Below are 13,333 nucleotides of genomic sequence, written 5' to 3' on the forward strand. Positions count from 1 at the left end.
GATAAAGCGGCTAGATGAGATATTTATATCTACGTTAATTTTGTTTTCATGCAAGAGTGTCACACCTGTGCGCCTTGGCGTGTGCATCAGATAGACTCTCGGCCACTCTCAGGACAGTGCGCGCACCAAGCGGACTCTTGCGCATGCCGTAAACGACTCGTACCTGCACAGGATTAAGGCGCAATCAGCACGCCAATATAAAAACTGTGAAAACACACTTACTTTGCGAAGTATTGAGTTGCATTGCTGATACATTACCGAGCCTTATTTACTTGTTTGGTTTCCTGATCCCTGATTTCCTGTTTCTCGTCTTTGATTCTGCCGAGTCTATGATAGCCTGTTTGTGCCTCGCTCGACCTCTTGCCTGTTTCACTGTTTTATGATTTTGCCTGCTGTTCTGGATTGTTTACCGTCTTCACTTGTATTAATAAACACACCTTCTGCACTTACGTCCATCTCCCAACCATCTCTGACAGAATACTTCACAAAGAGAATGCACATTCACCTGTTCATATGTCGTGTTCAGGAACAAACTAATGTTAATGGGACTAAAACAGCCACCGTCAAATAGTGTGGTTGGAGTCTTGTTCTCGGACTCGACTCGAAATTTCTTTTATAACTTGGACTTGACTTGGACTTGAACACTGGGGACCCGAGACTGGACTCGGACTTGAGGTTTAGTGACTCGACTACAACGCTGGTAACAAATGGAGTTTTATGTTCTGTTGCCTTCAGCTGTCACTCATTATTGGTTATTTGCACTTCACAAAATGTCACGTAGAAAATGTAGATGTCTGATGAAGAGCCTATTTCTAGAGTAATGGCTTTGGTGCCATGAATGTCATATGAGCTGAAGAATTGCATTTCCATGTGAGCGTGTAGTGTGGTTATGGTTGTAGTGTGGTGTGGAGAGAAATCTGATTTAGCAAGAAGTGGAGAGATGAGAGATAGGAGAGTGAAGAAAATCACATTAGTAAACATCCAGATGGAATACAGATAAAGCACTCGGGGTGGCTGGGCCATGCTTGGCATCAGAGCAGGAAGCTGTAGTTTTAAAATTAAATGAACATACTGACATTCGTTGCACTCCACCTGCATGTGCGGGAGTGTACAACTGTAAAAATGTGTGTGAGAGAGAGTATGTGTGTGTGTCCATGCATAAATGCTAGCGTGCTGGTGTGACTCTGTGGGCAGCTTCCTGCACTGTGTCATACTCAGGCTGAGTCAGCTCAATGAAAAGGCGATGGAAGCGAGCCAGATACGGATCCACCCTTCATCCCTGAGCCCTCACTACCTCCAACACAGCACAGAGACGCTGCTGATAACCGTCAGCGTTTCCCACTTGAGAATATTCTCGATAATCCTGTAGTAAATTAGCTCTTACACTGATCTAATTGTGTTGTAAATTCCAGGATTCGTGGTAATGTGGTTCAGTCCTGTTGTGAATTGGCCATTAAAAAGATGGCCTGTCTCATTCAAATTCTTGACATGAAGAAGGAGGTACTGAGCGCACTAAATCTGAGTCATTGTGTATCTGTCTTCAGCTGGTCGATGAATTATAGATTCACACTCACATTTTTGAGTTGAATACTGAGTTCAAGGTAAGTAGTCAAAATAACCCCTAAGCAATATAGTTAGTTAAATAATTGTGTGTGTGTGTGTGTGTGTGTGTGTGTGTGTGTGTGTGTGTAAAACACTTACAGTAATGGGTCTTGGAGTGTGATATGGTAAGAATGGAAGAGAGTGTACAGCTGGTTTATTATTTAAGATCCTTGGCTCTCATTTATGATGGTTCTGACCGCTGTCTCAGGTGAGTGTGTGCATGTTGTTAATAACTGGTAAGCATTCATGAGAGACAGAAGGTAAGTTGTTGGGCATCATATTTACCATGCTCATTAATGGGAAAGGTAGTCTTGGGACACACTTATAGTATAGTAAGTCATATCCACGTGGAACGGCTGAGGGGTAAACAACACTGGTTTAAACAAATACAGGTACATGTGAGATATGTCTTCATTCTACCTATATTTAAAAGTCCATCCATCCATTATCTGTAGCCACTTATCCTGTCCTACAGGGTCGCAGGCAAGCTGGAGCCTATCCCAGCTGACTATGTGCGAGAGGCAGGGTACACCCTGGACAAGTCACCAGGTTATCGCAGAGCTGACACATAGACACAAACAACCATTCACACTCACGGTCAATTTAGAGCCACCAATTAGCCTAACCTGCATGTCTTTGGACTGTGGGGGAAACCAGAGCACCCGGAGGAAACCCATGCAGGCACGGGGAGAGTATGCAAACTCCATACAGAAAGGCCCTCATCGGCCGTTGGGCTTGAACCCAGGATCTTCTTGCTGTGAGGCGACAGTGCTAACCACTACACCACCGTACCGCCCCCAAGCAAACCTACTGTACTGATTGTACTATCACTACAAGGTGAATCAAGGTAAACTGATGCACTGAGCATGACCCCTCCCTCCCCCAATAACATCTGTTCATTGGTGTTAATTTTCCATTGATGGATGGACAGAAGCGGAATAACACATTGTGCATATCAATGGATGGGTTAGAGGCTGCACATACCTACAAAGTCACCTATATGTTAAGTTTACTTACTAAACTGGCAGTTGGGCTCCCAAGTGGTACAACAGAAAAGTATTTGTTCTACTATGAGGAAATCATGAGTCTGATGAGTCCAAGCGAGCATAACTGGCCATGCTGTCTAGGTGGGTATGCTGTCATTACTCTCACACCAGAGCAACAGTAACCAAGCGTGAGCACTTGTATATGTTAAAGTGACGATAATGTTTTCTGCCAAGTATGTTCAACTTTCTTGTGAGTCTTAATGAGTCTCAGCATCCAATGAAGTCCCATAATCTTCCCCTCCTTTCCCAAACCCCTGTCTTTTTCAGTGAGAGAGGAGTATGTGGCGACCTTCAAGGGCTCAGAGTACTTCTGTTACGACCTCTCTCCAAACCCTATCCAGAGCAGCAGTGATGAGATCACACTCTCCTTCAAGACCCTGCAGCGCAATGGCTTGATGCTCCACACAGGAAAATCGGCTGACTACGTCAACCTGGCACTGAAGAACGGTGCCGTCTCTCTGGTCATCAACTTGGGCTCTGGGGCCTTCGAGGCCCTGGTTGAGCCCGTCAATGGGAAATTTAATGACAATGCCTGGCATGATGTGAAGGTTACCAGGAACCTCCGTCAGGTAACCGCGCACAAAAGGCGGTGGTCAAGATTGGATAAAATTCTATTTAGCATAAATGTTTGAAACAGGAAGCTTTCTCTTGTGATACCTTTAGCAGTAGATGTTCTGTTCTGATAAGTATTTGTAGCATTAGGTCGCACTAAAAATAGAAGTCATAAATCTGTAATGGCTGCTTGGCCAGGAGTTGAAATGTTAATATTCATAATGTCCTGCCAGAAGAGATTCTAACTCAGATAAATGATGCTAATGCAGGAATAAAACACCAGGAAAGATAATAGACACCTTGTATTATTGTATCTAATAGTAAGACTATGTATAGTATGCATCTGTTGTGAAGTCTTTGAAGATACAGGCAAGTGGATGTGCTTGAAAATCTGATAAAAGAATCTTAGACTTGTGCGAGGCGTATCAGGTGAAAATTCAAATTCAGTTCAAATTGCTTGAAACTGCTCTCACTGAATTCAGAATTGAATGCAGAACAACATACTTTTTTTTTTTTTTTTTAAAGATATTTTTTTGGGCTTTTTGCACCTTTATTGGATAGGACAGTGTAGAGACAGGAAATGAGCGGGAGAGAGAGAGACGGGAAGGGATCGGGAAATGACCTCGGGCCGGAATCGAACCCGGGTCGCCCGCATTCATGGTATGGCGCCTTAACCACCTGAGCCACGATGCCCCCAGAACAACATACTTTTTACAGAATTAAAATGTTTATCCGTTCTTGAGATTTACAAATCAAAGATTGAAGAAACGGCTTAATTTTTAGAAAACTGACGTAATATTCTGTATGAGGATCACATGGTCCAAAATGGGTCTCATTAATGATCAAATGTTTTTTTCTTAATAACTTTTCTATTTTTCAAGATATATACATGGAAATTGGCAGGCAAATAGATGGTTGTATACTGAATACAAAGTTTGAAAAATTATTAAAAACAAATTATGCAAAGTAGTATTTAATTAGTATCAATTATGCTAATCAGGTAAAAACATTAAATCAGTACACTCAATAAAAAATTAATAAAAGATTATTTCTAATACCTTCTTTGTGCTCTGTAGGCCCTTGTATTTCTCAGAAGTAGGGCCGTCTAGGGTTTATATTAAAGAATATAAATGATAATATTCACAGCTTTCAAGGCGAACCTTGAAAAAAACTGTCTGATCCAAATCCAATAAACAATTCCAGTTAATTGAATTGAAATTGACGCTTGCGTTTCTGACTTCCATTTTTTTTAAATATCATTCCGACCACTAAGATCTCAATATTTTTCATCAAAACAACTACCGTTATATTCTAAAATAGTTACAGTGGTGCTTGAAAGTTTGTGAACCCTTTAGAATTTTCTATATTTCTGCATAAATATGACCTAAAACATCATCAGATTTTCACACAAGTCCTAAAAGTAGATAAAGAGAACCCAGTTAAACAAATGAGACAAAAATATTATACTTAGTCATTTATTTATTGAGGAAAATGATCCAATATTACATATCTGTGAGTGGCAAAAGTATGTGAACCTTTGCTTTCAGTATCTGGTGTGACCCCCTTGTGCAGCAATAACTGCAAATAAACGTTTCCGGTAACTGTTGATCAGTCCTGCACACCGGCTTGGAGGAATTTTAGCCCATTCCTCCGTACAGAACAGCTTCAACTCTGGGATGTTGGTGGGTTTCCTCACGTGAACTGCTCACTTCAGGTCCTTTCACAACATTTGGATTGGATTAAGGTCAGGACTTTGACTTGGCCGTTCCAAAACATTAATTTTATTCTTCTTTAACCATTCTTTGGTAGAACGACTTGTGTGCTTCAGGTCGTTGTCTTGCTGCATGAACCACCTTTTCTTGAGATTCAGTTCATGGACAGATGTCCTGACATTTTCCTTTAGAATCCACTGGTATAATTCAGAATTCATTGTTCCATCAATGATGGCAAGCCGTCCTGGCCCAGATGCAGCAAAACAGGCCCAAACCATGATACTACCACCACCATGTTTCACAGATGGGATAAGGTTCTTATGCTGGAATGCAGTGTTTTCCTTTCTCCAAACATAACGCTTCTCATTGAAACCAAAAAGTTCTATTTTGGTCTCATCCACCCACAAAACATTTTTTCAATAGCCTTTTGGCTTGTCTACATGATCTTTAGCAAACTGCAGACAAGCATCACTGTTCTTTTTGGAGAGCAGTGGCTTTCTCCTTGCAACCCTGCTATGCACACCATTGTTGTTCAGTGTTCTCCTGATGGTGGACTCATGAACATTAACATTAGCCAATGTGAGAGAGGCCTTCAGTTGCTTAGAAGTTACCCTGGGGTCCTTTGTGACCTCGCCGACTATTACACACCTTGCTCTTGGAGTGATCTTTTTTGGTCGACCACTCCTGGGGAAAGTAGCAATGGACTTGAATTTCCTCCATTTGTATGCAGTCTGTCTGACTGTGGATTGGTGGAGTCCAAGCTCTTTAGAGATGGTTTTGTAACCTTTTCCAGCCTGATGAGCATCAACGCTTTTTCTGAGGTCCTCAGAAATCTCCTTTGTTCGTGCCATTATACACTTCCACAAACATGTGTTGTGAAGATCAGACTTTGATAGATCCCTGTTCTTTAAATAAAACAGGGTGCCCACTCACACCTGATTGTTATCCCATTGATTGAAAACACCTGACTCTAATTTCACCTTCAAATTAACTGCTAATCCTAGAGGTTCACATACTTTTGCCACTCACAGATATGTACTATTGGATCATTTTCCTCAATAAATAAATGACCAAGTATAATATTTTTGTCTCATTTGTTTAACTGCGTTATCTTTATCTACTTTTAAGACTTGTCTAAAAATCTGATGATGTTTTGGGTCATATTTATGCAGAAATATAGAAAATTCTAAAGGATTCACAAACTTTCAAGCACCACTGTATTTATTGACGTGAATCGGTTTGATTTGTAAAAATAAGTAGGTAAAGCTATGAAAACTCACTTCAAAGTTTCCCGTGAATGATAACATCGAAACTAGCTGATGGAAAATTTTGCAGAATACTTCATTCATCAGAAACAGTGAGAGCGAGAGAACATCCCTATAAAAGTTATCTGATTGATATTCACGAGTAATCCAGTTGGAAATTGATTAGGGGAGAGAGAGAGAGAGAGAGAGAGAGAGAAAGAGCCTGACCGCTTTCCTGTGAAAAAGCACCGGCAATTTCCCAACGTCACGCGAGCAGAGAGTGAACTCTGTTGTATCAACTTCAACCTGCCGTTACTCCCAAAGTACTGAACAAACCTGAGTTTCCCAAAAGCATCGCAGCACAAAGATCATTGTTAAATGGTAGCATGAGCAGCACAATGAACGCTCTCTCTCCTAGGTAAGATGCTCTTAGCGTTAAGAGGCTTTTGGGAAACCTACCCCAGATCTTAATGAGAGAAATTTCTTTGGAAAGCAGAAATTATAAGCTTTTTAATGATAGTATTCACGACAGAAAATATTCAATAGTTAAGCAATGACAGATTTGGAAACTTAGATGAGCGTCTGCATGGACAATTTTCACAGCACAGCCAGCGAGCGTCTGATACGACTAGTTTTACACTACATTTGTATGCTAGAGCACATACATGTCAACCTATACAGAATGTCCGTATTTTATACCGATTTGATTCAATAAACGTAGTATACGGGCGTACAAATAAAGTTATATGGATTCTTTAAAAAAACTTCAATATTTATTTAGAGCTATAATCAATTCCCACGATGATAAAAGAGCGCATAACATTTATAAACGTATTGTACACCACAGAAAGCACAAACAGCCAGTAAAGAGTCTTATGAAATCGCGCGTTATCTTGTGGTAGCGAGACTTCGTTCCACTTTTGATCATGCGCACACCACATTGCGAGAATCCCGCCAACCGGGAAGTAACATTTTGTTTGAAATGCGTATTTCCACCTGAGCGACTTTCACTAGCGACTGAAAAGATTCTGAATGGGCACTCCGGCAAGATCAACACAGACACTTGCTGTGACATGCAGCCTCGTGAGGTATTGGTGCAGACTGCTAAAAATGCTGTCATGGAGTACAATTCAGAACATTAGCGTGACACTTTGTGTTTTTGTCGAACATTGGAGCTTTGTATTCATCCTGAAGGTTTATTGTTATTAATATTGAATAAAAAGTAACTTGGATATATCATTGTTAATTATCATTCAAATTTTAGGTAAATTGTTTTAATTTGCATCTTATACGGATTTTATAATGGATATACGGATTTTGGAGGTTGGTTATACAGGTTTGATTGACCAAAGGTTGACATGTATGAGAGCACAATATAAAAAAAGAGTGAAAAAATATCAATACTTTCCTACAAGAGGATCATTCATTACATTATATCAAATACCAAGACAAGATATAAAGACCTGTCTAGTTTTTGGAGTGTCGAGATTTACAAGACTTATAAGAATGACTTGTAGTATGTCAGTGAATTTAAGGCTTTGAGCTCGAGCAGTGAGTAAAACAGTGTGGGGTTTTTGGTAGACCGGCTGAATTCATGATGAAACAGTCCTGGGAGCACTTTGGTGCAAAAGTCTAGTCTGCTTCTCCTCTCCTTCTATTCCTTCGCTCTTTTCTAAATGTTACTAACATGCTTTTTGGAGAAAAGAAACTAACCTCTCATCCATGGAATGTGTCATTTACTAACCATTTACCTCTTACTAACGTGCAACGCTGATGTACTAACCTTGGCAACAGACCATCTTTTTTGACTGAGGAATGGTGTTCTGTTTTTTAATTTCCTTTCTCCCCCCTTTTCCACAAAGCACTCAGGCATTGGACACGCTATGGTAAACAAACTACATTGTTCGGTAGATATCATTCTAATTGTTTCTTAGTTTGGGTTTGCCGTGTGTCTATTTTCCTTTCTTTGAACCATAGACATCAGTACTAAACAAAAAAAAAAAAAAACAATGGGGGAAACTGCGGTTGGTACTCTTTTACGCTTACTTCCCTCTCCCTGCCCAAGTCCCCTTTTTCTTTCTTTTATCATCTATTTGATTTATCCCATTTGTTTTTGTCTCGTCCATATTTTAGAGTTATATTACTCCCTTACTGTTTTGTTCTTTTTTTCTTTTGTGTGAAATGTTGCTCACCGGCTGGTCTCGGTTAGCTGGCTCCGTGTGTGTCTTATTGGTCCAGCAGCACCGTGGGCCTTCAGTCCGCATGGCGCTGGTATTCGTCACCCCTTTACTAACATCTCTGCATTGCATCAGGCCATTTGAGGCTAACAGGGGTGGCTGCTTAGTATTTTTTTTCCACTTTATTGTATCTTGGTTTTGCTTTCATATTCAAAGTGAGCAAGCTGCATGCACACGTTCTCTCTCTCTCTCTTTCTCTCTCTCTCTCTTGTGATTGGTCTCATTAGCTGTGCTCACTATTTGTGGTCCTCTCTCTCACTCTCCTTTTATTCCTGTCCAATTTAAATCCCAGAAAATAATTGTTCTTTTCTCTTTCATTGTCTGCATGCAGGGAGGGAGAGATCATGAAGCCTGCTTCCCATTCAGTCAGAGCTGTGTGAAATGTGTGCGACTCTAATTGCCTGTGCTTTCATTCCTAACCCCTGTGGCATGCTGTGTCCTTTGTTTTACATTATACTGAAACATAGATATGAAACGTAGTTGACATGCACTGTACATAAGCAATACTAACTTTTAGCACACACACACACACACACACACACACACACACACACACATGCTACTAACACCATTTTTGTGTCTGCTGATTTATCTTTGTTTTCCTGTACTAACAATACTAAGTGTGGGCCTCTGCGCCACTCACTCTCTCAACGAACCTAACCTGATCTTACCCATACTGTGGGTCTGGCAGACTAGAACTGAACACCAAAATGGAAATATCTAAAGACAAAACAAGTGTAATATCTCTTTCGTGAAACAGACATGAAAATGGATTTATTCTAAATCAACAGCTAAATCTTGAACAAAGCTTCAAAAGCAAAAACAAAATAACTAATTATCCAAATCCTTACGAGGGGGACTGAAGCCCTATATCAGCATTCAAGTTATGTGTGAGTATAGCGTGTCCTTTCCCTGTGCTTTGTTGTCTAGGTTACAATATCCGTGGATGGGATTCTCACCACCACTGGATATACACAAGAGGACTACACCATGCTAGGCTCCGATGACTTTTTCTATGTCGGGGGCAGCCCCAGCACTGCCGATCTGCCTGGATCTCCTGTTAGCAACAACTTTATGGGCTGCCTCAAGGAGGTAACCACAACACACACACACACACACATTTTAAAGAGAGACGGCCTTTCAGTTTAATAAAATCTGTGAAATTGAGTTCCTTCTGAAATTTGGTCATTGTGATATGCTTATTTCTGTAATATATATATATATATATATATATAGGCGGCACGGCGGCACGGTGGTGTAGTGGTTAGCGCTGTCGCCTCACAGCAAGAAGGCCCGGGTTCGAGCCCCGTGGCCGGCGAGGGCCTTTCTGTGTGGAGTTTGCATGTTCTCCCCGTGTCCGCGTGGGTTTCCTCCGGGTGCTCCGGTTTCCCCCACAGTCCAAAGACATGCAGGTTAGGTTAACTGGTGACTCTAAATTGACCGTAGGTGTGAATGTGAGTGTGAATGGTTGTCTGTGTCTATGTGTCAGCCCTGTGATGACCTGGCGACTTGTCCAGGGTGTACCCCGCCTTTCGCCCGTAGTCAGCTGGGATAGGCTCCAGCTTGCCTGCAACCCTGTAGAAGGATAAAGCAGCTAGAGATAATGAGATGAGATGAGATGAGATGGGCGGCACGGTGGTGTAGTGGTTAGCGCTGTCGCCTCACAGCAAGAAGGCCCGGGTTGGAGCCCTGTGGCCGGCGAGGGCCTTTCTGTGTGGAGTTTGCATGTTCTCCCCGTGTCCGCGTGGGTTTCCTCCGGGTGCTCCGGTTTCCCCCACAGTCCAAAGACATGCAGGTTAGGTTAACTGGTGACTCTAAATTGACCATAGGTGTGAATGTGAGTGTGAATGGTTGTCTGTGTCTATGTGTCAGCCCTGTGATGACCTGGCGACTTGTCCAGGGTGTACCCCGCCTCTCGCCCGTAGTCAGCTGGGATAGGCTCCAGCTTGCCTGCGACCCTGTAGAAGGATAAAGCGGCTAGAGATGATGAGATATATATATAAACAGGCCATTCTGTGGCTGGGAAGTTATTTAATTTGAGGGGATTCCCGAGCAAATAATGTGCATGAAATCGCTCGCTTCGCGCAGTCAAGCAGACAGAGGAAGTCCGTATGCGCATGCGCAGGTTAACCTTCGTCATCTTCTTTTGGGTTTTACGACAGCTGGCATCCAGTGTTGCATTACTGCCATCTACAGGTTTACCTTTGACAGCGCACTGACAGTTCCATCACTCTGTCGCTAAACGAACAGTTGATCACACCGAGGTGCTCGCTGACCGCCGATATTTATTAGTTTGGTCCTGCGTTTCCTTTCCTTCGCAACATAACGTCTTTTCTTCTCGCTTTCCGTTACTGTAATCAGTCTTTCAGATTTCATTCGCATACTCACGTCTTCCATTTTTCTCTCCTCTTTCAAATTTTTATCCCACAATGCTTTGTGCAAACAGGGAAAGCCCACCACGTCATGCATGACGTAGTATCTTGAATTGGGTCATGGTGAAACAGGAAAAAATAGCGGAGAATTTAGGGCCATGTGGCCCTAAATTAATTAATTGTTCTATTAAAAAAAATAATAATGAAATTGGAAGTCTGTGATTCGAATTCAGTAGCTTTCAGTCCATTAAACAAAAATAATTGGGTGTCGGGAAAATTCTTTCTATGACCTACACTTGAAAAATCTGAAAGGCAGTCTATCTTTAATTTTCAATATGTTATGCTGAGAATAAAGTATTCTGATTAAATATTGTATCCCCCTTACTCTTAATGCAAGTTGCACTAAAAATAGAAGAAAAAAATACAAATGCTGATCTGAACCTTCTGGTCATCAACTTTATATTAAATTATGTTCGCACACTGTTGCTTCTGTGTATTTGGATTTATATAATGACTGAGAAAGGTCAGCATTGTCGCTGTATTATACCGTAGCACTGTAGTTATAGCTGACATGATTTTAAAAGAGATTCTGTCTGCAGACTGATGGGAGCGTCTTTGAGTGGGACAGAATTACAGTATATTAAACTCAAGGGCTAGCCATTTAAAACATTTCCGACTCAGCACCAGCCTCTTGGATATCCGGTTAAGTGAGCTCATGTTAGCTAACTGGCTAGCATTAGGATACATGATAATGAACATTTCTGAATTTGACCTAAGAAAGTGCTTCAGAAACCTGCCGGGTTGTCTCAAATTACTACGCTGGCTAGCAAGAGAAGTGCAGAATAATGCCATTTAAACTTATTAGGACATGTTTCACTTTCCTTACAGAGCATGTAGGGGAAGATGAGGCAGACACTTCTGCAGCCGCTTGGCATAGTAGTTATAGAGAAACAGCACTCAATGTACAGCAATGAGCTATGAATATGATTAAATAATATTGGCTGGTGTTGAGTGGTATATCAGATATATTCCATTCAGCATGATGTTGAACGAGTCGAAGACAAGTAGCTGAATGGAATATACATGATATACCATGAAAAAATCCAGCCATTATTATTATTACACATACACATTCCTTTCGGGTGTTCAACTCTTTCAAAATTCTCTCAAAAGCTTCCATATTTAATGAAGTACACCTGGCGGCCATGTTTGTTTACAAATTGTCACAGTTGCTCGCTAGCATGTCTCCGACGTGTGATGTCATGTTATCTTGACAACCATGCAATATTGTACCGTAAACCATATTCAATGCTCATTCTCTATTGCATAGAGTGACATAATGCACATAGGATAAGCTAATAATGTTGCATGCAATCAAACCATTATTACAGGCATTTAGCAGACACTCTTACCCAGAACAACGTACAGTACAACCACAGCAGTCTGGGGAGCAGTTGGAGGTCAGGTGCCTTGCTCAAGGGCATTTCAGCCATTCCTGGGAACTGAACCAGCAACCTTTCGGTCCCAAATCTGCTTCTCTAACCATTAGGCCATGGCTTCCCGAAATCAAATGCCTGAAACCCACTAGAAGGGAATAGAATACATGTTTTTATTCTATTGAAAAAGTGTCCTGTATGTATAATAATGAACATTTAATTCATTTGTTCAAAGAAGATTGTCCTTTCAGAAAATCTATCAGGTTTGCAAGGTAGCTAGCCATAGTAATAAATACAGGGCGTTTTTAAAAAATGATATAATTTCACAATCTAATAATGTTGCCAATTCTCGTTCAATTGACCTCAAATTTTAACAGCATGTCTGGAAACAGGACAAAATTTTATGTTTAATATTTTTTGTTTTTATCTTTTTAGGTATAGGTATATCTTTTTTTTCTTTTCCATTCACTGGAAAAGAAAAGGCGTTTTGTGTGTTAGAGTACGCTCGAACACAGTCGAACAAGACTGTACAGAGCGAATTTATGAGAGAATTCTCTAAAAATGTACCAACTGTAATGCAGATTTGGACACGGCACAAAAAGTTCAAAGAGGAAGGCTGTCTGTGTGCTGTGTCTCAGGCGGCACGTGTATTGAAAATTTGTGAAATCGTTCATGGAATCCACATACCTTTTGAATTTCTCATTCAAATTTTGAGGAGTAAATCTTATATTGCTCAACATGAAGCCTGTTCAGTTTCATTTGCCTAGACTATGTGGTTTCTGGGATATTTACAGCTCAACTAATATCACATTTTTTGAAACACCCTGTATTATAAACATTTATGAATATATCTTATATGAGTGAAATCTTAGAAAATCTATTTTGTTTGCTAGCGTCAAGAAGGGGGCGGCACGGTGGTGTAGTGGTTAGCGCTGTCGCCTCACAGCAAGAAGGTCCTGGGTTCGAGCCTCGTGGCCGGCGAGGGCCTTTCTGTGCAGAGTTTGCATGTTCTCCCCGTGTCCGCGTGGGTTTCCTCCGGGTGCTCCGGTTTTCCCCACAGTCCAAAGACATGCAGGTTAGGTTAACTGGTGACTCTAAATTGACCGTAGGTGTGAATGTGAGTGTGAATGGT

At 41.2% G+C, this 13,333-nt stretch overlaps 1 protein-coding gene across 5 annotated transcripts in view; it reads left to right on the plus strand.

Annotated features, from left to right (window-relative positions):
- Window positions 1-13,333, plus strand: part of nrxn1a (neurexin 1a) — a 435,939-nt gene that overhangs the window by 122,918 nt on the left and 299,688 nt on the right. For all 5 annotated transcript variants that reach the window (XM_060940196.1, XM_060940197.1, XM_060940198.1 and 2 more), the window contains exons 3-4: window positions 2,916-3,217; window positions 9,324-9,485. In XM_060940196.1, the coding sequence (XP_060796179.1) occupies window positions 2,916-3,217; window positions 9,324-9,485 (464 nt within the window). The remainder of the gene's footprint in view (window positions 1-2,915; window positions 3,218-9,323; window positions 9,486-13,333) is intronic.

Source organism: Neoarius graeffei, chromosome 14 (assembly GCF_027579695.1).
Source record: "Neoarius graeffei isolate fNeoGra1 chromosome 14, fNeoGra1.pri, whole genome shotgun sequence".
NCBI classification, from domain to species: domain Eukaryota; kingdom Metazoa; phylum Chordata; class Actinopteri; order Siluriformes; family Ariidae; genus Neoarius; species Neoarius graeffei.